This window comes from Schistosoma haematobium, chromosome 1 (genome assembly GCF_000699445.3).
Source record: "Schistosoma haematobium chromosome 1, whole genome shotgun sequence".
In the NCBI taxonomy this organism is placed as follows: Eukaryota; Metazoa; Platyhelminthes; class Trematoda; order Strigeidida; family Schistosomatidae; genus Schistosoma; species Schistosoma haematobium.
In genome coordinates this window covers 84,966,717-84,989,707 of record NC_067196.1, presented here as the reverse complement: position 1 = coordinate 84,989,707, position 22,991 = coordinate 84,966,717, and the positions used below count along the sequence as shown (strand labels likewise).

At 38.8% G+C, this 22,991-nt stretch overlaps 1 protein-coding gene across 1 annotated transcript in view; it reads right to left on the bottom strand.

Annotated features, from left to right (window-relative positions):
* Positions 1-948: 948 nt before the first annotated feature.
* Positions 949-22,991, bottom strand: part of MS3_00002323 (uncharacterized protein) — a 32,695-nt gene continuing 10,652 nt past the window's right edge. Inside the window, exons 5-10 of the mRNA XM_051209898.1 lie at positions 16,649-17,058; positions 15,033-15,510; positions 9,708-9,945; positions 8,760-9,244; positions 5,053-5,387; positions 949-4,323 (exon numbers count right to left, since the gene is read on the bottom strand). Of these exons, the coding sequence (XP_051075374.1) occupies positions 3,565-4,323; positions 5,053-5,387; positions 8,760-9,244; positions 9,708-9,945; positions 15,033-15,510; positions 16,649-17,058 (2,705 nt within the window). The 3' untranslated portion in view covers positions 949-3,564. The remainder of the gene's footprint in view (positions 4,324-5,052; positions 5,388-8,759; positions 9,245-9,707; positions 9,946-15,032; positions 15,511-16,648; positions 17,059-22,991) is intronic.

Here is a 22,991-nt window from a genome sequence, read left to right as displayed (position 1 = left end):
TGCAATATAGTTCTCTCCACCACCTTATATTTCAATGAGCAGATTGGAACAAGAGACGAAAACTGGTCTTTATTTGCAGGGAATGATTATTCTTAATATAGGCAGTTTCTAGAGATTGGTCTTAGTTAGACCGCCAACGCTGGTCGTAGCTGCCACCTTGATGTGGTAATCAGGCACGTTTGTCGTGATGACACAATTGAGCTAAATTGGCGGGAACACATTTTCCTTTAAATTCTACCACGCCAAGTAGGTCGGCTGAAGAACGGTAAGACTAAAAGCAGCAAATTTAGGTTCTAGGAAGTCGTACTACTGACTATACAGTGGTGTGACAGAAGCAGTATTTCCCTTGTACGACCAGCATCTGTAGCGATTCTGCCTTCTCAAAACGGGAGGGGTTGGAAAAGGTTGAAACTAAAAATGTCAGACCCCACCTTAACCGATGGATTTCCGTAGTGGGTAGCGAAAGCTGAAGAGGTGGAGAAGGTAGTAGCTATAGGTGACAGTAGACAACTGTTCAAACTTATCAAGCAAACAGGTATTAAAAATCTGGCAGCTAGTGAAGGTACCTCGGGAAAAGATGGGACTACTACTCACTTTCAATCCAGGAGATAGAACCGATAGGCAGAACACTTTACGGCACAGTTCAACTGAACTTCAGTCACACTTTATCTATTAACTGTCTACAAGCAACCTGAATGGCGAATTGATGTAAGTCCTCCAATTCTTAGTGAGGTTAAAAACGATATAAATAATCTAAAGAGAGAGGAAGCAACGGAGCCCGATGGACAAACTCCTGGGGTTTATAAGGATGGTGATCCAGTTTTAAAAGTTAGTTAACTGAAATCTTAGCTAAGATCTAACAACTGGAAGTAATCCCAACTGAATGGTTTCGACTGCTGACCGTCCCACTTTGCAAGAAAAGGCAAGATCAAGCATCGAAGATTAGACTCGAAACGTAAATATAAACTTGTGAAATGTAGAAGAAAAAAGGTATGGGGAACTTAGAATCTCAGGATTTGGAAGAAGACAAAAAATTGATGCACCTGCACCATTGAAAACGGTTTTCAGTTGTCATCCAGTCTCTAATCACCGGTCACGGTAATCACGTGGACCCAACCAGGTAATCTGTACCTATTAACATAGCTCAGTTCAATTGTCAATAATTTTGTGGACTGATGCCATGTTTTATTTAGGCTGCTGCTAGCTTTCTTACGATCTAAATCCACACATAAAAGCATCGCCCATCGAGGTAGGTGGTGATTAGGTGTACACAACACATACCCCAACCACCTCAGTTGACGAAGATCTACCACCTCATCAATTGATTTGCCATTTTTACCTAGTACCATATTCCTAACCCAGTCATTGCTTACTTGAAGGTTCCAGTATACACGAGTAATGTTTCGAAGACACATAATCGACTAGTAGTAACCTACGAATATCCTTTATTCTTAATGGCCACGTCTCACATCCATAAAGTAGGATGGAGAGAACTGCTGTGTACTAAACTGGTCCTCTAGCATCACATTCTAAACATGCTTGCATTGTTTCTTATTGTGGTTTGAAGACTGGATTATGTCAGAGTCTTCACTAAACAGAACTATATCGTCTATGTATTCCAAGTCAACATGCGAATCTGCTGATAGAACAATATTTGAAATATCAAACGGTGGGTGTTATATCTAAAAGCATGTCCATGAAAAAGTTAAATAAAACTAGAGAAGGCTAACAACCATGACGAACACTACTTGAAATTATCAATTCAGATGACAGTTGGCTATAACCTTGGACATGTATTGCACTAGATCAGCTAAAGTAGGTTTTTTTTTAAATACTACTTTTACTCTGATTTCAAGTCATGATGATTGTCAGTACACGGAACATCAATATATGTTTCAACATAATTCACATTTCTCATTACAATATATTAAGGAAATTAAATACAAATAATTAATTAATTAATACACAGAGTAATTACTGGTAGTATTAGTAGGTAGGTAAACCTACACATATACACTCAAAGGACAGACATATATCAACAGTAGGGAAAAAAAAAGATATATAAAATAACATTCGTTAGATTCTTCATTTGTTTGGATTAATGTTGTTATCATTATTACTGTTATTGTATAAATGTACTCAATGAAGATGGTCGAGTTGGTTGTTACTAACATTGATGATGATGATAATAATAGTAATGTTATGATAATAATTATAATATCAGTAATAATAATATTTTAGGAGTAGAGGTCAAAGTTGTATTTCTTCATATTAATAGAATGAATTAAATTATTTAAATGAAAAATAAATTAACAAAACCAGAGAGAAAAAACCAATCTGTACATAAACATGTGTGTTCAGAGGGCATAACAACAAAGCCACTGTGTGTACACACATGTATGTGCAAATTTGTATATATTTATGGTTAGTGCAGATTACAAAAGTTATGCGATATAGAGAGAGAAAGCGAGAGAGAGAAAAAAAAAGGTGATAAAGTGTAAAAGAAAAGTAGAAAAGAAAGAAATGGGAAAAGAAAATAACACTTATTGAAATGTCAATTGTACGGCGAAATAAGAAAATTGTGAAAGAAAAACCAAACCAAACCAAACCAAAATAAACACATGAAAAATAAAGAAAAAAAACAAACAAACGAAATTTTCTTTTAAATTAATGAAATAAAATGAGAAAAAAAAAGTATATTAGTTTATTTTTATATAATACACAATATGGATTAACGATGAAATAATGTAGGGGGGAAAAGCAAAATGTTTCCTTTTATCTACATTCATCAAGGTTGAATTTAGTTTATATGATGTATACATAAACATGTAAACAGAGAAACGCTTATATGTGAGCATATATGCACACACCATCATCAGCAACAACAACAACAACAACCAGAAAAGAAACAATTAGTAATTAAAATCATACTACTCAGAACGACAATACTAATCATTGAGTGATAAGAACGCATGTAGTGTTGGTGTAATAAAGATGAATTTGACGGTCACATTAGTAAATGTTTCATTGAGTTTTGTTTTGTTTCCTATTTACGAAAAAAATGGTCATGACAACAAAGTAGAAGGTGTAAAATAAAGTCAACACAGCTAGTAACTATAAAATGTTTGCTCTTTTATTCAAATAGATATAGTAAGAAGAAGAATTTGATATTACATCAGACTAGCTAATTAGGAAAATATAAAAGCAAATAACAATGACTAAACATTGAACACACACATACACGACGTAACAAAACTAATTTGTACACTCACACATACCATGATGATGAAAATACCGAAATCAAATATCAAGTTATCGTTGAAAAAAAAGACGAGTATGAAATAATAAATAGTAGTAAGTACAAGAAGGGAGGTCACCAGTAGACATGCTGTTCAATAGAAAGTACCTCTACTGCTGTTATTTACTTTATAAGAATGGTATAAAAGTATTAAAGTCGGATAACACAATTAATTTTAATGTGAATAAACATACATAACACAAAGAACTGGATTAAGAACACGTAAATAATGTCATTAAACGGAATGAGAAACAAAAAAATAATAACTATAAACTTGTTTCTGGTACTGAGACAGCAGTGATAGCACCCAGAGAAGAGGAGTTTGACAGAACAGAAGAAGGACGAGAATTGGTAAGGGCACATGAATCTGTATGATCTTCCATAACAGTGGACGAAGCAACAGGACAGAGATGTGAGGAAGCGAATGTTAAAAACGTACCACTAACAGGCCATGTTGTTGTTAGAGGAGTTGAGTTAACTGACTCATTTGTATTAGATGTTGAGTTTGGTAGACTGGATGTTACATTAACCGGTGGTGTATGTACTATAGGTACAAGCATTGCTGTTTGCTGTTGAGTAGGTGTAGATGAAGGACGACCTGGTAAAACACCTGTAGTGTTAATTGGCCTATGATAATGTAACAACTGAGAAGGAGCTGTAACCTCCGTAGACGATTGAAGTACCGATTGTTGTTGACTAGATAAACTGGAGTGAGGGACAGAAACAGGAGGAGGAAAAATAACTGTTGCAGAAGAATGACCACTGTGAATTGCTGCCTGATTGGGTGCTGTATTAGGAAATATAGTTGAACCAGAGGTTAACAGTTGTGAAGCCTGATGGCCATGAGTTGGTATATTAGTTGCAAAAGCAATATGTGTTGCCTGTCCCGACTGTAAATGGACCTGATGACCCACTAAATGTGCAGCTGAGTGATGTGGATTAATAATTGTTCCCTGTGGATGAGAAGTGGGAATAGAAGTTAGAGTAAACTGTTGCCCGGGTTCTAGAGTGAGTCGAGGATCCAACTGAAAAGAAAGGAAACGATGATTAGCAACAAGTTTAACATATATATATATATATATATATATATATATATATATATATATATATATATATATAATGTGCCACCTCAATGACATATGCAGGTATATCGTTATTGATAGGCCTAAATTTAAAGCGACGTATGATAGTTGAAAGAATCACTAGAAAACAGGTTTACAATAAACTCCAGAAATAACTTTCAGAATGATGTTAATCCGCATTTTCATGTATCCATTAAAGATCATCATCCCAGAGTGAACCAGTATCCTCCAACTTAAGTCAACGACTATATTAAATGGAAGCAAATATCAAAGATAATTTTTTTTATTATCCCATTTCTATTAGCAGTTTACAGGTAGAGAAAAGAATAGTAATTCACCAGATGTTAGTCAAAAGTGCTTTCCTCTAAACGAGTTAATACTACTTTCTAATGATATCTATTGCAGCAACGAAATTTGATATCACATATCTATCACTAAATTCACTGGCGAAGAAACCAATAGTATTAGTAAATAAAATACATTAGTGAACAACCAGGAGTGGAATTAAAATCCATGCTCAATGGGTTCTGATTACGGTTAACCGAAATCAAGTAAAACTCAAATTTCTTGAATATTGGTAGAGTCAAAACGCAGTTCTAAATTTTATGCGGTAGCAACTTTAAAACTAATATAAAAAGATAATCCACAAACTAAAAAAATAAAAATACTCACCGGTTCTAAATAGACAGTATCTCCACCAACAGAATTCAATATAAATCCACCATCAGGTCCAGCAGTAGCTAAAGTAGCAGTACATGATCGATCTAATTCACCTGTTGGTGTAAGAAAAGCAACTGAAGTTTGTCTGAGTGCATCACCATGATGAGGAGTTGAAGTGAGGACAGTTGGAAACATAAAAGACATTGTAGGAGAAGAACTAGCTTTTAAAAGTGCTTCTGATTGAACACTTAAAGCAGTTGATGAATTTGCAAGAGATGCCGAAGGTTGAGTAACGGAACAAAGACCACCAGAAATAGATGTTGTTAGTAGAGATGTATTTCCCTCACCTATATAAGCGAAAGAAAAAGAATCATAAATATAAAGTATGAAGTTAATTTTGGTCAATAAAATCAATAATTTTGGAGAGCACAACCAAATATAACCTTTGGAATACTACTGTGCCAGTAAGAAGTAACATAACTAATTATATTGCATGATCAGCCAGTTAATTTTGATTCATATATAATGGTTCTTTGGATCTTTCCATTAATGGTTAGGAGCGCAATTGATCAGTCTGTTATCGGCATATGTGCATTCTGTGAGGATTGACTCGATATTAAAAGCAGAGTCACAGGCATTTTAAACGGAGATAGATGGTGGCTAGCAGTCAAATCAATGATGCACATTTCGTCCCACTTGGAATTCGTCAACTGAGTGTACTCGTATCCCATAGTTGATGTTCACTCAGGGACTCGAGCCTAGTACCTATACACTCAAATGCTGCCGCGTGGTCCTTTTAGCTACTGAGTCAAGACAGCTATTGTCTTATGTAATGAGATGAATTTTAATTCACATATGTTGGTTATTTAGATCTTTCCACTGATTTTTACGACTGCAACCAATCAGTTAGTCATATCCAACATGGAACTTGAAACACATTGTCGGAGGGACCTTGAAAATTCCTCGAAAAAAAACCCAAAGAGGACCTTAAAATCGCTGAGAAACATTTTATCCAATCAGTATTGAATAGAAGTTTGTCAGAAATATCTAGAAAGCGAAATGTTACGTGTCACATTTCCGATTGGATGATTACCTAACCTGTTACTATGTTCAGTAGGGTCCCAGAACTTGCCAGAAGCCCAAGGCTGTCTGAAATGTTGTGCACACTCTCACTGGATTATACTCCTTGAATAACATCCTCAAACCCTAATTTTTCTGATTACAGCTTATGATTTTACTACATCTAGCAATACGGGATTTGAATCGGCCACTGCATCTCTGTGCTAATGTGGTGTGGCAACTCGAACTGATGTACGTACGTACGAAGTTCTACGTTGTTACTGACTGACTGACTGAATTTTCTGTACATAAACTAACCTTGCAGTAAAGCGTTCCTCCCATATTACGCTCCTTTTTTCTCGTGTTTAAGTTGTCTTGTAGAGTTAGTCTACGGTTATTACAAGAGCTTAGGAGACCGATTCAAGTGTTCAGTCACAAGATTTATCATATATGCATCAGTTCAACTTATCACACATTAATACAGTGAGATTATTATCATGACAAATGTCAAAATAGATAGAAGTAGCAACAACATCAACGACGGAGGTGAAAATGAAGTGCAGAAATTAGTATATATATTAATAGTTACTGGATCATTATTTTATTAATTAATTAATGGCTTTATTCAATATTATATTTTGGTACAATATAGAATTCTCAGCACAGGGTATTTCAACAAGTTACTTACGCAAAAAAAAACAGTAACAAAGACAAAAGAAGGGATAAAAAAAGGTTTGAAAAAAACCCGAAAAACTGTACAACTTTTCAAGTCAGAGACATGCTAACGATGCAGGTTATTGATTAGGTTAACTCCAACAACCTGTTCGACACAGAGTATATTTGCTAGGTAAAGTATTATAGAACTTTTATACTTTTGCTTGCGTGCATGGATTTTAATGTAATTACGTCTCGTTTTACCGGAAGATATACAAGGAGAAACATATGAATGAAGGGGATGGTTAGTATCTGATAAAATAACACCTGCCAGGAGTTTGCATGACTTTAAATGTCTATCCACAACCATATTAATTATGACCTCGAAAGATTCACCACACACCGGGAAAGACTAATGGAGAACAGTAAAGAATAACAGGTAATATGCAAGAATCGACAAATTGTACGAGTAAATGACGAGTAATCCCAAGAGCATGCAGTCTTTATGTAGTAAGTCAGACGGGAAACCTTCTTCGATAACAATAAAACGTGAGACGACCAAGAGAGATCAGAGGAAAAGGTAACACCAAGATAACTGACCGTCGACACTGTGTTTACCAAAGAGTCTCCAATGGCACAAGTATTATGGGATCTCAAAATGGTGTTTAGATGCGGTTCATGTCTCATGCTAAAGTTAACAGTTTGACATTTAGATGGATTAAGTATGAGACCATTACCAACAGACCAACAATCAATACGAGACAAAAACTCATTCATTTCTATGGGATGTAAAGAGGAAGAGATAGGCATACATACAGTGAAATCATCTGCATATTTCACAAAAGTATTTCCTGTGGAAGATGGCAGATCATGCCGGTTTGTGATCGACTCTGCTTTTTTGAATAAACTAAGCAGAATAATTTTTCTCACCTGTTTAGCGAGTTTAATTGGGTCGTTTTAAGGTAATAGCTGTTTCTTGAAAGTAAGAAATTCATCCATATCCACTTTGGATATTCACTTAATCAGACATTTTCTTATAGTCAACAGGTTAATCAATTAATTTCTGTACTTCATTTCTATATTTGTATTTATTCAGTAGCAAAAGCACAGATTGATTCACTCTGCGCCTTCTCTTAGGTTTTGTGATTTTCCATTATTTGCATCAATTCTTTCTTATGGAATTACGTCCATGCCTGTTATTTTTTTTTTTATCATAATTGCAGTTGTTGCTACTTCATCTGTTTTGACATTTGTCATGATAATAATCTCACTGCATTGATCTGTGGTAAATTGAACCGATGCATGTGTGATAAATCTTCTGACTGAACACTTGAATCGGTCTCCTAAGCTCTTGTAATAACCCTAGGCTAACTCTACATGACAACTTGAACAGGAGAAAAAAGGGGTTGAATATGGTTATCCGTGTGATGGTTTGAAATTGAAGTCAGTTATGGAGCACAGGTCCATCATCTCAAGTTAACGCAACACATCAGAACAATAAGATAACATTAAAAATAAGCACATCAAAGGCGATGAAATAATAATAGTATCAAAAATAGTAAGACTAAGCATTGGAGGATATACTTCAAAAAGGAGGAATGGGCTTGAGAGATAGAAAGTATGAAATAATATTGAAGCTCAATATTTAAGGGAAAATAAAGAATGACTTCATCTGTGCTATTGGGGCTCATTCTGACCCGTCTTACTCGATATCTTCAACCCCTGATCGCGGTCACCATGTGGACCTCCACCCCAACCTAGAAATCCGAGTCTATTTGACTACCTACCAACTCGACAATCATTCTATAGGTTCATAGACTAGTTTAACGTCTTGATTTGCTTATTCCTAGCTTTCTTTCAACGATAAGCAGGCAACATAAATCTGGGCCCAGTGGGTTGTGATCACTAAGTAAGAAACATGTCAGTTACTTTTCAGACTACATGAGTTCTCTTAAAGACTTAATTTACAATAAAAAACATCAGTTTTAGATTATAAGACAAATTACCTGAATTATGTGCAATAATGGTAGGATGAAGATGAGAATGTGGTTCAGTTAAATGAGCTGGCGCAGCTATTAAAGCACCAGGAGCACCTGATGTAAGAATTAGTCCAGGTACTGACGATGCAGGCAAGAAATTAGCAGGAACTAGAGCACCAGTTGCTGTTAACACAGTCCCTGACATTGCGGCAGCGATCGCAACAGGAGCATCAGAAGTTAAATTCGATGACGAAGCAATATAGGATGGTGTTTCCATAGTCATAACGGAAGAAGAGTTATTATTATTGTTATCTGAAACAGTAGACGTAATAATTTGGAGTGATGGCTTTTTCTCTTCATTTCCACTCTTTACATCACTGCCGTCTGCATTATCATTTGGAACAGGACTCGTTGGATGAACTTGCTTCCGATGGCGTCTCAGATTAGAAATACATGCAAAACTGACATCACATTTTGGACAAGAGTATGGCCGATCACCACTATGAACACGACTAAAAATTAATCACAGAAATTACAGTACATAATTTTAGTGTAAAAAAACTACACTTGTATATGAAATCTAAATTACCAATACAAATATTGTAAGAACTTTTATTTTCCAGAGTAAGAGTATGAAATATGAAAACAAGATCTCTTACAAGTGTGCACTGATTATACGTTAAAGCTTTTTCTATTCTACAACTCAAAGAACTGTAAAATGAAGCAACATAAAACATTTATACTAATTGCAAGATTTCTTTACGACGTTTAACTTGTATAGATACTATCTAAAAACCACAATATATGTTAGGGTACGTGACGAATGGTATAAAAAGATTAAGCACTGGGGAAGAAACTTTATGTTAATCCACGTACCACCATCCTGATATGCCAAGTTGTAAAATCCTAATAAATGAGCCTATTGAAGTGTAAAAATTTTAGGGAGTTAAGAAATAAACTATGAAAATAACTCACAGGTGGGCAGCAAGATGATGTGGTTGACTAAATCTCCTATCACAAGACGTACATGGATAAGGACGTTCACCTGTATGAACGCGCATATGAACGGCCAGACGAGCTGCTCGAGGGAATCCTTTGGCGCAAACTGTACAAATATAAGGACGTTCACCAGTATGTCGCTTCACATGTTCATTGTAAACAGCTGGTTGTGAAAACGTCTTGGTGCATACCGTGCATCGGTAAGGCCTTTCCCCTGGATTTCAAATCAAAAATTACATCCATTCAATATATATATATATATATATATATATATATATATATATATATATATCAAAATAACTCTGTTTATAAATAAATGGTAACTACTTTCAATCATTATTTGACATACCAATTTTTTTCTTTTTTAAAATGATTTAGGATAACCTGATGTCAGATGTTTTCAAAAGAGGTTAGTTGATACTAATCAAGGCCATTGTGAGCCTTTGATTATATATATTATACATGTTCAGGTATCTAAAGCACCACTCCACAAAACACGACCGTTGTTGCTACCTTGACGTTGTGGTCGGGCTTGCCTATCGTGATGAAGCAACCGAGCTATACTGGCTGGAACAACCGTTCCTCAAGGTCCTACCATGTCAGACAGGTCGGTTGAAGAGCGGTAAGACTAAAACCAACAAACCCAAGGTCCGAAGGCGAAGTCGTACTGCTGACTGTCCAGAGGTGTGACAGCAGTAATGTGTTTTCTTCAGACAACCAGCATGACAGCGATGCTGCCTTCCCACAAGGAGGGGTGGGGTTAGAAAACGTCGACCCTAAAAATGCACACCTCACCTTATCCCACGGATATCCGTCTCCGGCGGTAAGGTCTCAACAAGTACGGAGCTAACGCAAAAATTACCCATGAAAAGGTCATGTGTGACCGACCTCAAGCAGTTGTTCCTTGGGCACTGCGGTCACGCTCCCAGGTCACTAAGACCACCTCTGATCCAATTTCCTTTTCAGGCACCTCCAGAACAACCCCTCCACGGTGTGGGCAACCGGGAAGTGATAACCGCCCTCATTCCTCTAACAGCACTCAAGACCACTGTATTCATAATCAACCTCCATCTTCACTTCCTATTATTGCTCCTACATCGACTTTCACCTCTAAACTTCCTTTTTCGGCTTCCCCCTCAAGTGTCACCATAGCCAACGATTCTAGTGCTCAAAACACTGTCCCAGGTCTACTGAAACCTCGCTCCAAACTACACATTGGAGCCTTCAACGTACGCACCCTATGTCTAATCGGTCAACAGGCTTCCTTGGCTAGAACCCTAGAATCTCGTACCATTGATGTATGCTGTGTCTCTGAAACACGCATACAGGATAACAGTGTGGTCATTCACTTGACCTCACCTCGGCAAAACGGAGACCCGACGAGATACACCCTCTGTGTATTTGGTGACCCGACGGTTAGCTCTCGTGGACTGGTAGGAGTAGGGATAGCACTAAGCATGAGGGCGGAACAAACACTGTTAGAGTGGATCCCCGTTAACAGTCGTTTATGTGCTGTTCGGCTAAACGGCTCCGTAAGAACTCGGAAGGATAGGGACACACGTCGTTGCCTTTTTGTCGTTTCTGCCTACGCTCGCACCGACTGTAGCTCGGATGAAGTGAAAGATGAATTTTACAGAAAGCTAAACGTTCAGACATAGTACTCGTAGCAGGTGACTTTAATGCCCAGATAGGTAGTCTAAACCAAACAGAAAGGCATTTACGTGGGTGTTTTAGTATTCCGACACAACGAACAGATAATGGTGATCGTCTCCTGCAACTGTGCTCAGATAACCGTTTATTTTTAGCAAACACAAATTTTAAGCTTAAGGAGAGACATTGTCTAACATGGCGACCCCCTACACCAAACCAACGATGGACTCAAATAGACCATATTGTCATCAGTCATCGTTGGAGAGGGTAGTTCTGAAAACGAGGTTGACCCAGATGTTGCTTGGAAAGCTATACAAACAGCTGTGGAAACAGCAGTGACATCTATCAGTGATTTAAACCACAGGATTACAAAGAACCAGTGGATTTCCTCAAGGTCTACTGCACTGATGGATTCTCGTAAACTCATCCCATCAGGCTCTGAACACGATGAAGAGCGAAAACAAATTAGATCTAGGTTAACCAAAAGTCTACGGAACGACCGTGAGCAGTGGTGGGCAACGAAAATTAAAGATGGAAAAGGCGGAGGCTATAGGGAACACAAGACAGCTCTACAGACTAATAACAGAAACTGGAATTAATAAATCAAGTGTAAGTCAGGCTATTTCGGAAAAAGACGGTACCCTCATCTGCTCTCAGTTCAGACGTTTAGAATGATGGGTGGAACATTTAAAAGAACAGTTCAGCTGGCCTTCAGCTACTACAAAACTACCCTCCATTCCCAGACAGTGTGAATGGAACATTGAAGTAGGTCCCCCAACTCTAGCAGAAGTTCAAAAGGCTATAGCTAATCTGAAACGAGGAAGGGCAGCTGGTCCAGATGGATTAGCTCCATAGGTCTTTAAGGATGGTGGTCCAATTTTAGCGACTAGGTTGACTAATATTTTAGCTAAGATCTGGGAGTTAGACGTTATTTCATCTGACTGGGCACAATCACTTATCGTCCCAATATATAAGAGAGGGTTAAAATCATCCTGTGACAACCATGGAGGGATTACTTTAACTAATATAGTATCTAAAATACTAGCCTCGATAATTATCACACGCCTAACTAAGACTCGTGAACTGCAAACACGAGAGAATCAAGCTGGCTTCAGACCTCGTCGTGGCCGCATCGAACACATATTCACCATTCGTCAGGTTCTAGAACATAGGCATACTTATCAACGTCCGACAATGGTGGTCTTTCTTGACTTCTAAGCAGCATTCGACTCAGTAGACCGCGAGATTTTGTGGCAATGTCTGTCATTGAAAGGCGTACCTCAGAAGTATATAAACCTTGTATAGGCTCTTTACTTGAACACTACAAGTCGAGTCAGAGCTTATGACGAACTGTCATCTGCTTTAGCAACCTCAAGTGGTGACCACTCTAAGCAACAATGCAAGCATGTTCGGGATGCGATTCTCACCATCGAAATGCAAAATGTTGCTTCAGGATTGGGTTACATCGGCACCCCAACTAGTGATAGGGAGTGAAGTAGTTGAGTGTGTCGACCGCTTCACTTATCTTGGAAGTCTCATCAGCCCTTGTGGTTTAGTGTGTGACGAAATCTCAGCGCGGATACAGAAGGCTCGACTAGCTTTTGCCAACTTGAGTCATTTATAGAGTAGGCGAGATATCCGTCTATCAACCGAAGGACGTGTTTACTGCGCAGCAGTTCGTCCCATACTACTTTATGGCAGTGAAACATGGCCGGAAAGAGTAGAGGATATCCGTAGGCTACTAGTATTCGGTCATACGTGTCTTCGAAACATTGCTCGTATATCATGGGACCATCGAGTAAGTAACACAGTTGTTAGGAAACGGGTACTAGGTAAGGATGGCAAATCAATTGATGAAGTAGTGAAACTTCATCAGTTGAGATGGCTGGGACACGTGTTACGTATGCCCAACGACCGACTGCCTCGACGTGTTATGTTCAGTGGTATAGGAGTAGGTTGGAAGAAAGCTAGGGGCGGCCAAACCAAAACATGGCACAAGTCCATGAAGTCACTGACAAGTGAACTGAGTCATGTTGGTAGGTGTAGACTACCTGGTTGGGAATCGCGAGATGATAGCAACCGATGGCTAGAGACCCTGAATGACATTGCTCGAAATCGTTTGCAATGGCGTAGGTGCATCCACTCTGTGTTTTCCCAAATTATAGTCTTCTGAATACTCCGTGTTCCTCTTTCCCTCTTTTCAAATTTATTTCACTGGATTATACTCTTTAAATAACATCTCCAAACCCTAATCTTCCCGACTACTGCTTATACTCTTATTACCTCTACCACTACGGGATTTGAATCGACCACTGCATCTCTGTGCTAACGTGGTGTGGCAACTCGAACTGATGTACGTACGTACGAAGTTCTACGTTGTTACTGACTGACTGACTGACTGACTGACAGTGGTGACCGTCAAGGCTGTCCACTTTCTACATTTTTGTTTAACTTCATCATAGACCTACTAATGGAAATAACATTCTCGTCGACTGAATTCTCGGGTATTGATCTCCTTCCAGGAGGTCCACTTATCGACTTAGAATACGCAGATGACATAGTCCTATTTGGTGAAGACGCTGATAAAATGCAGAGTCTTCTGATAGCACTGAGCAACAATGCCAGAATGTTTGGAATGCGCTTCTCTCCCTCGAAATGCAAGTTGTTGCTTCAGGACTGGTCCGCGTCAACACCTGAACTAAGGATAGGGAGTGAAGTAGTCGAACGCGTTGACAACTTCACTTATCTTGGAAGTCTGATCAGCCCTAATGGGTTGGTGTCTGACGAAATCTCAGCACGGATTCGAAAAGCTCGCCTGGCTTATGCCAACTTACGTCACCTATGGCGAAGGCGAGATATCCGTCTATCAATAAAAGGACGAGTATACTGCGCGGCAGTCCGTTCTCTTTTAATTTATGGCAGCGAAACATGGCCATTAAGAGTAGAAGACACTCGTAACCTACTAGTATTTGACCACAGATGTCTTAGAAATATTGCTGGCGTCTGCTGGGATCACCGGGTAAGTAATAGTGAGGTTAGACACAGGGTATTAGGGAATGATGGTAAATCAGTTGATGAGGTTGTGAATCTTTATCGACTGAGATGGTTGGGCCACGTCTTACGTATGCCTGAACACCGATTACCACAGCGAGCAATGCTAACCGATGTTGGAAATGACTGGAAGAGAGTTAGGGGCGGCCAAACCAAAACGTGGCATCAGTGCTTGAAGTCACTAACTTGTAGTCTGAGCCATGTTGGTAGATGCAGAGTACTTGGTTGGGGTCCGCGTGACTATAGTAACCAATGGTTGGAGACTCTTGGTGACATGGCTCAGAATCGATCACAATCGCGTCGGTGTATACGCTATCTGTCTTCCCTTAAAAACTAAGAGATTAAAATCGCTTCATATCTTTCATTCTACGAACTAATTCTTTCTTCCTGTACTAGATCCTTATTGCAATCTTTCCTTTATATATTACCACCTCTGAATTAACTACTTTTATGAACCCGGTGTCCATCTTGTTGTCCTAATGAGGTACGGCAACTTGGACAGATGCATATATGTGCCTGGTCCTACGTTGTAACTGACTGACTGACTGACTCCACAAAAATGGTTCAGTAATAATTAAAATAAGGTAAATTATAACTAACCCGTGTGAATCCGTTTATGCCTATTCATATTTGGCCAGTCGTTGAATTGACGACCACAGTAGCAACACTGATACGGTTTTTCGCCCGTATGAATACGTCTATGCTTCTCTAAATAACGTAATATTCGAAATTCTTTATCACACTCCCGACAACGATAGGGTCCAGAACCCGTAGACGCCTTAGAATTTGAACTTATAATAGTTTCAGTAGGTACTGGATTGTTACCATCAGTTGAATTAGATGTTATGATTCCTCCACTAACTCGTGTAACTTGAACTGGTGAAGTAGACACTGAAGTACTCATTGTCATGGAAGTGGAAGGTATTGCGAAAGGTGCGATTGAAGTTAATTGCGGAAAACCTACAGCATTTATTTCATTTTGAGATCCAGAAGTTAAAAGATCTTCTGCTGCACCAGTGGTAACTCGTCCGAAACAATCAAGTGGTTCTGGTTTCATTTCAACTGAATCTTTAGAATTCTAGATAGAAAATAAATGTTATAAAGGTATATGTAGTAAATTAGTGAACAAATATCTATCGGTTGAACGGGTTTTGTAGAGACTGGTTTCATCTACAGATTGCGTTTGTCAGACTGATTTCAATCTGAGTACTACTGAAAAACCGAGAAGCACTAAACGGCTACATCTTCTTAGTATGGGGTGACTTCAGCAATGTTCACCCACGATCTTACGAGAAATCGAAAGCCAGGACATTCAGATCTCACGGTGAGTGTTTTAACACTAGATCTACCAGACCGGGTTTCAACACTACTATTCTATCTTCAGTTAATTTGCAGTGGAGTAAGTGCAACAACCACTTAATGTCATTGGTAAAAACCTTTATGCTTGTGATACATCTGAAATCCAGAAATTAGGAGCTTTCACTATATCTTCAGGAATATCTTGGAGTAAATCATCAGTCACTAATTTTTCCCATACTAAGATGAAACAGCTATTTTTAATAGTACCTCAAATGAGATCAGTTTGTGACAAACTAATTGTTGGAGAGACCTTGAAAATTCCTCGAAAAAAACCAAAGAGGACCTTAAAATCGCTGAGAAACATTTTATCCAATCAGTATTGAATAGAAGTTTGTCAGAAATATCTAGAAAGCGAAATGTTACGTGTCACATTTCCGATTGGATGATTACCTAACCTGTTACTATGTTCAGTAGGGTCCCAGAACTTGCCAGAAGCCCAAGGCTGTCTGAAATGTTGTGCACACTCTCACTGGATTATACTCCTTGAATAACATCCTCAAACCCTAATTTTTCTGATTACAGCTTATGATTTTACTACATCTAGCAATACGGGATTTGAATCGGCCACTGCATCTCTGTGCTAATGTGGTGTGGCAACTCGAACTGATGTACGTACGTACGAAGTTCTACGTTGTTACTGACTGACTGACTGAATTTTCTGTACATAAACTAACCTTGCAGTAAAGCGTTCCTCCCATATTACGCTCCTTTTTTCTCGTGTTTAAGTTGTCTTGTAGAGTTAGTCTACGGTTATTACAAGAGCTTAGGAGACCGATTCAAGCGTTCAGTCAGAAAACTTATCACTAATAAAACTTAATAAAATGTCTATTATTTCAAACAGAAGAAAAACTACTCACCCTTAATCGCCCATTCAATTCGGAATTGGATGTTGGAATCTTAATATTTGATTTTGAACCGGGAGTGTTATGAACTATGGTAGAGTTTGTGACGGAATTAGAACCACTGGAAGGGACAAAGTTAATTGAACTGCTTGTTAAAGGTGTAGTATTTGTATTCATCAAAACAGAATGATCAGCAACAACAGAGAGATGAGATGAAACAGGAGTCATATTAGATGGTAATAAAGTTGTCCCATGACTACCAGCTACAAGAGGAACCAATAACGCACTACAGCCACCCATTCCAGTTCCAGTTGACATTACAGCGGTCATTGTATTCATAGGTGAAAATAAAGTACCGGCTGGGTAAGTAATAGATGATATTTCAGATGGTGTCGCACTGTCATTTACATCCTTGGCATTATTCGCTAAGAATAAAGTGATGTAAAAATTAGTAAATATCGTATACATATACATATAGTTAAAAGGTGACACAACAAAATAAGTAGAAATTGAAAAGAACTACAGGAGCTAGGAGTGGGTTACGACAGTTTGGACAAAAAGTAAAGAAATTCATCCACATCTATTAAAATAACCTTCGAGTTATAAGACTATAATGACATGTGGTTGTATCAGAAAGAGGATGCTGTTATGTGAAAACGAGAGAAATGAGTTACATTACTATGTAATTATAAGAGGCTTTATTTAATGAAGTACGAACTTAGTCGTAAGCAACGACAGATAACCTGATCACACCAATAGGTACAGCGATACAAAAGCAAGACAAATCGAGTAGAGTGAAAGAAATAACAGTGAAAAGCTTACATACAGATAATAATTTTCGAAAAAAGAATGGATGTACGAACTCGACATTCTTTAACTGCTTAGAATCTCAGTACACCTAAATCGACTTAAAAGTCGCGTGGTCTGTGGGACCTGTATTACAACTAAATGCATGGACATATGAGGACATTGATGAAGAAGGATTCAAAAATCCGAATTTTAGAGCTAATTATGAGAGTAGCTAGATGGATGAATGAGCAAGAAACGTTAGAACAGTAGTTGCGAAAGAGACAACAAGAAATCTAAGTTTGGAATTATTAATAATGGAAATCAATAAGGTAAAAGTGCGTGAAACAGAAACAAAACATGTTTGCTGTTGGATATAGATGCTCTACTCGAACACAACAGGCCTAGTAAGAGCTTATGGCGAACTGTCATCAGAATTGATTACCTCAAGTGGTGTTCATCAGGGCTGTCCACTCTCTCCATTCTCGTTTAACTTTGTTGTTGAGAGAGAGAATATGCCAATGACACAGTTCTATTTGGTGAAGACGCTGACAAAATACAGTCTTATGACCACTCTAAGCAACAATGCAAGCACGTTCGGCATGCGATTCTCACCATCGAAATGCAAAATGTTGCTTCAGGATTGGGTTACATCGACACCCGAACTAATGATAGGGAATGAAGTAGTTGAGTGTGCCTACCGCTTCACGGATACAGAAGGATCGACTAGCTCTTGCCAACTTGAGTCATTTATAGAGTAGGCGAGATATCCGTCTATCAACCGAAGGACGTGTTTACTGCGCAGCAGTTCGTCCCATACTACTTTATGGCAGTGAAACATGGCCGGAAAGAGTAGAGGATATCCGTAGGCTACTAGTATTCGGTCATACGTGTCTTCGAAACATTGCTCGTATATCATGGGACCATCGAGTAAGTAACACAGTTGTTAGGAAACGGGTACTAGGTAAGGATGGCAAATCAATTGATGAAGTAGTGAAACTTCATCAGTTGAGATGGCTGGGACACGTGTTACGTATGCCCAACGACCGACTGCCTCGACGTGTTATGTTCAGTGGTATAGGAGTAGGTTGGAAGAAAGCTAGGGGCGGCCAAACCAAAACATGGCACAAGTCCATGAAGTCACTGACAAGTGAACTGAGTCATGTTGGTAGGTGTAGACTACCTGGTTGGGAATCGCGAGATGATAGCAACCGATGGCTAGAGACCCTGAATGACATTGCTCGAAATCGTTTGCAATGGCGTAGGTGCATCCACTCTGTGTTTTCCCAAATTATAGTCTTCTGAATACTCCGTGTTCCTCTTTCCCTCTTTTCAAATTTATTTCACTGGATTATACTCTTTAAATAACATCTCCAAACCCTAATCTTCCCGACTACTGCTTATACTCTTATTACCTCTACCACTACGGGATTTGAATCGACCACTGCATCTCTGTGCTAACGTGGTGTGGCAACTCGAACTGATGTACGTACGTACGAAGTTCTACTTTGTTGCCGACTGACTGATAGATACTCTACAACAGTCAATTTGCCAAAACTTCAAAACACTTATAACCAACAATTTTTGATTACTGTATCTATTGTCCGACACAAAGCAGACTAGTGGGCGGAACACTACAGTTACGTCGCTAAATGCCACGTATTCAGTAGGACTATGTCAAACGACAACTAAAGTTGCAATATGACCATAGTTACACTCATATCTATAAAGAAACAATCAAAATATGAACACTGTATAAAGTTACTATCGTGTTTATTTATCGCATTGTAAACCTATATTTAACTCCGCCTGTAGCTCTTCTAGAGCTACTGCCGTTCCCAAGCCCGGGTAAACGAGGAAGGTTATGCATCGGGTTAGCGACCCCATCCCGTAGAAAACTAATTCACTAAAAAACGATAACCAGAAAATAATAATTCAAACCATTTAAACTCTGTCCTGAGAGTTAGAAGGTCTCCTTTTAGAAGAACTAAGACGCCTCAAGGTGAAAGCCGAGTTCCTTCGGAAGCAACGAGGCCTATACCCCTTCTAACAACCAGAAAAACAATTTTTATAGGTACATGGAACGTCCGAACAATGTGGGAGACCGGGAAGACCAGTCAAATAGCAACGGAAATGATGAGATACAACTAGGCAGTACTGGGAATCAGAGAAACCCATTGGTCCCAAGCTGGACAACAAAGGCTAGATACGGGATAGATGCTACTATACTCCGGTCACGAAGAGGACAATGCTCCACACACTCAGGGAGTTTCTCTAATGCTGTCCAAAGTAGCACGAAATGCACTTGTAGGATGGGAATCACACGGATCCAGAATCATCAAAGCATCATTCAAAACAAAGAAGGAGGGGATCACAATGAATATTATCCAATGTTATGCACCCACCAATGATAGCAACGACGAAATTAAAGATCAGTTCTACGAGAGGCTGCAATCAATCATAGAGAAGTGCCCAAAGAAGGACCTCACCATTCTGACGGGAGATCGAAACGCCAAAGTCGGAATAGACAACACCGGATATGAAGATATCATGAGACGACATGGACTGCAAGAGAGAAACGATAACGGAGAAAGATTTGCAAATCTGCGTGCATTCAACAAATTGGTCATAGGCGGCACGATATTTCCACACAAACGTATACACAAAGCTACATGGATCTCATCGGACCACACCACAGAGAACCAGATAGATCATATCTGCATCAATAAAAAGTTCCGAAGGACAATGGAAGATGTGAGAACCAGGAGAAGAGCTGATATAGCTTCAGATCACCACTTAGTTGTGGCCAATTTAAAACTGAAGCTAAAGAAAAACTGGACAACTGGACAAACATCACTACAAAAGTTCAATACAGCCTTCCTTTGAGATACTGACAAACCCAATGAATTCAAGATAGCTTTCAACAACAGCTTCCAAGCATTACAGGATCTACTGAAGGAAGAAGAAACTACTATGGAGGACAACTGGAAAGGCATCAAGGAGGCATTAACTTCAACGTGTCAAGAGGTTCTGGGTCTAAAGAAATACCATCATAAGGAGTGGATCTCTACAGAAACACTGGACAAGATCAAAGAAAGGAAGAACAAGAAGACAGCAATTAACAACAGCCAAACACGAGCAGAGAAAGTCCAAGCACAAGCTGAATACATAGAAGCAAACAAACAAGTGAAGAAGAGAATTAAAGCCGACAAGCAGAAATACATGGAAGAACTAGCAACGACGGCGGAAAAAGCTTCAAGAGAAGGAAATATGAAACAGCTTTACGATACAACGAAGAAACTAGCAGGGAAATACAGTAAACCAGAGAGACCGGTCAAAGACAAAGAAGACAAGCCAATCACTGAAATTCAACAACAGCGGAACAGATGGTTAGAGTAATTCAAGGAACTCCTAAATAGGTTGGCTCCAATGAACCAATCGGACATCGAAGCATCTCACACACAGATCTTCCTATAGATGTCAATCCACCAACGACCGATAAAGACAGTCAGTGTAGCAGCAGTCTCTGCATCAGTAGGGCTCAACATACACAAGGAAAAAACCAAAGTCCTCAAATACAACACGGACAACAGCAATCTAATCACTCTTGATGGCGAAACTCTGGAAGATGTAGAATCCTTCATATACCTGGGAAGCATCATCAATGAACAAGGAGGTTCAGATGCAGACGTAAAGGCGAGGATTGGCAGAGCAAGGGTCGCATTCCTACAATTGAAGAACATATGGAACTCAAAACAACTTTCAACCAATATCAAAGTAAGAATCTTCAATACGAACGTCAAGGCAGTTCTACTGTATGGAGCTGAAACTTGGAGAACTACAACAACCACAATCAAGAAAGTACAAGTATTTATAAATAACTGTCTACGCAAGATACTCAACATCCATTGGCCGGATACCATCAGCAATAGCCTTCTGTGGGAGAGAACAAACCAACTTACAGCTGAAGAAGAAATTAGGGAAAGACGATGGAAATGGATAGGACATACATTACGCAAATCGTCAAACTGCATCACGAGACAAGCCCTAACTTGGAATCCTGAATGGAAGCGAAAAAGAGGAAGGCCAAAAAACATATTACGTCGGGAAATAGCAGATAAGAAAAGGATGAATAACAAGTGGAAAGAGCTGGAAAGGATTGCCCAGGACAGGGTTGGATGGAGAATGCTCCTTCACGAAGAGTAACAGGCGTAAGTAAGTAAACCTATATTTGTAAATATTACAACAGGGATGGAATTATTTGATATTAATTTTGAACTATATTGTTCGAATAAGATAATACCTATTACCTAAGAGACAACAGCTAAGTCTTTTGTATTTTGTTGCAAATATTTCAAACAGTTAGCCAATGATAAGTATGTAAAATTTTAGATACTGCAAATCACAGTCTTTATGCTAATAATTAGGATTATTCTGTTTAGTATGAGAAACGAGAGTAGATTCTCACATCGATACCTAATTCATTAATAAAAAAAATTTCCAATGCAAAACAAACTAGAGTCGTGAGAACATTGGGACGGTGAGAAAATTTTTAACCAAACCAATAAGATAAGCAACTTCACGTTTCATACACTTTCTATTAAACTAACATAAAGCTGAATTTTAAAACATCAGATTGGTTTACTTGACCTCATATAAACCTACGCCAAGGACACGTAGGCAACAGACAATCAATAATAGACAGCCTACGGACCAAAAATTAACCAATCAGAAAATGAAAGGCAGACAGACATCAATAATAATAACTGACTTGGCACGCCTCTAATATTTAACTACCAGTCCAATGGTGGTATTGTGTTTAAAAAGTCGCGTGTCTATTTAAAATAAACGACTTAAATACACAATGAAGTAAACCTAGAAAGTAGAACCTGTCATATTCGTTATGTCTAGAAGGACAGTGGAAAGTCGTAGCCGCCAACAGTTTCGTACGTAGGAGGGTAGAACGGTACCTCGACGTCCACTTGACTAGGGAATGAATTAATAACAAAATACGTGTCATCAGTTCGCAGAAAACAACCGCGAATACGGACCTATCCCGAACATCAAGTGTCATGTATTTCACTGCGGATTGAAATTTAGCGCGTGGTGGATTCGAGGGACATGCTCTTAAATGGATAATAAGACGACAGATTATGTTCACCAAGATTCGAGAAACAAGTAAAAGTAATCTGATTACAAAATGTCGATCTTCGATAGGCGCTCGCACGAGGACGAAGGTCCTGGATTCGAGCCCCGCGTACAGAGTCGTGGATGTGCACTGCGGAAGAGTCTCATGCTAGAACAAAACGGCCGTCCAGTACTTCGAGGTTTTCAATGGTGGTCTAACATTGATTGGTTCATGGTTCTAATGAAACTCAACAATCTTCACAAGTCCTTACTGAAAATGTTCGATAAACGATTGAATAAACGCAACACTAATCTGCATCCCTCTTTTCTCCACACAAATGTTCAACAATAAGTGGGTTCAAAAACAAGTTTTCAGTCAACATAAGCGTTCGAATAATTCACAAAGAATAGGTTTATGTAGTTGGGTTACAGTAACACTGTTTGA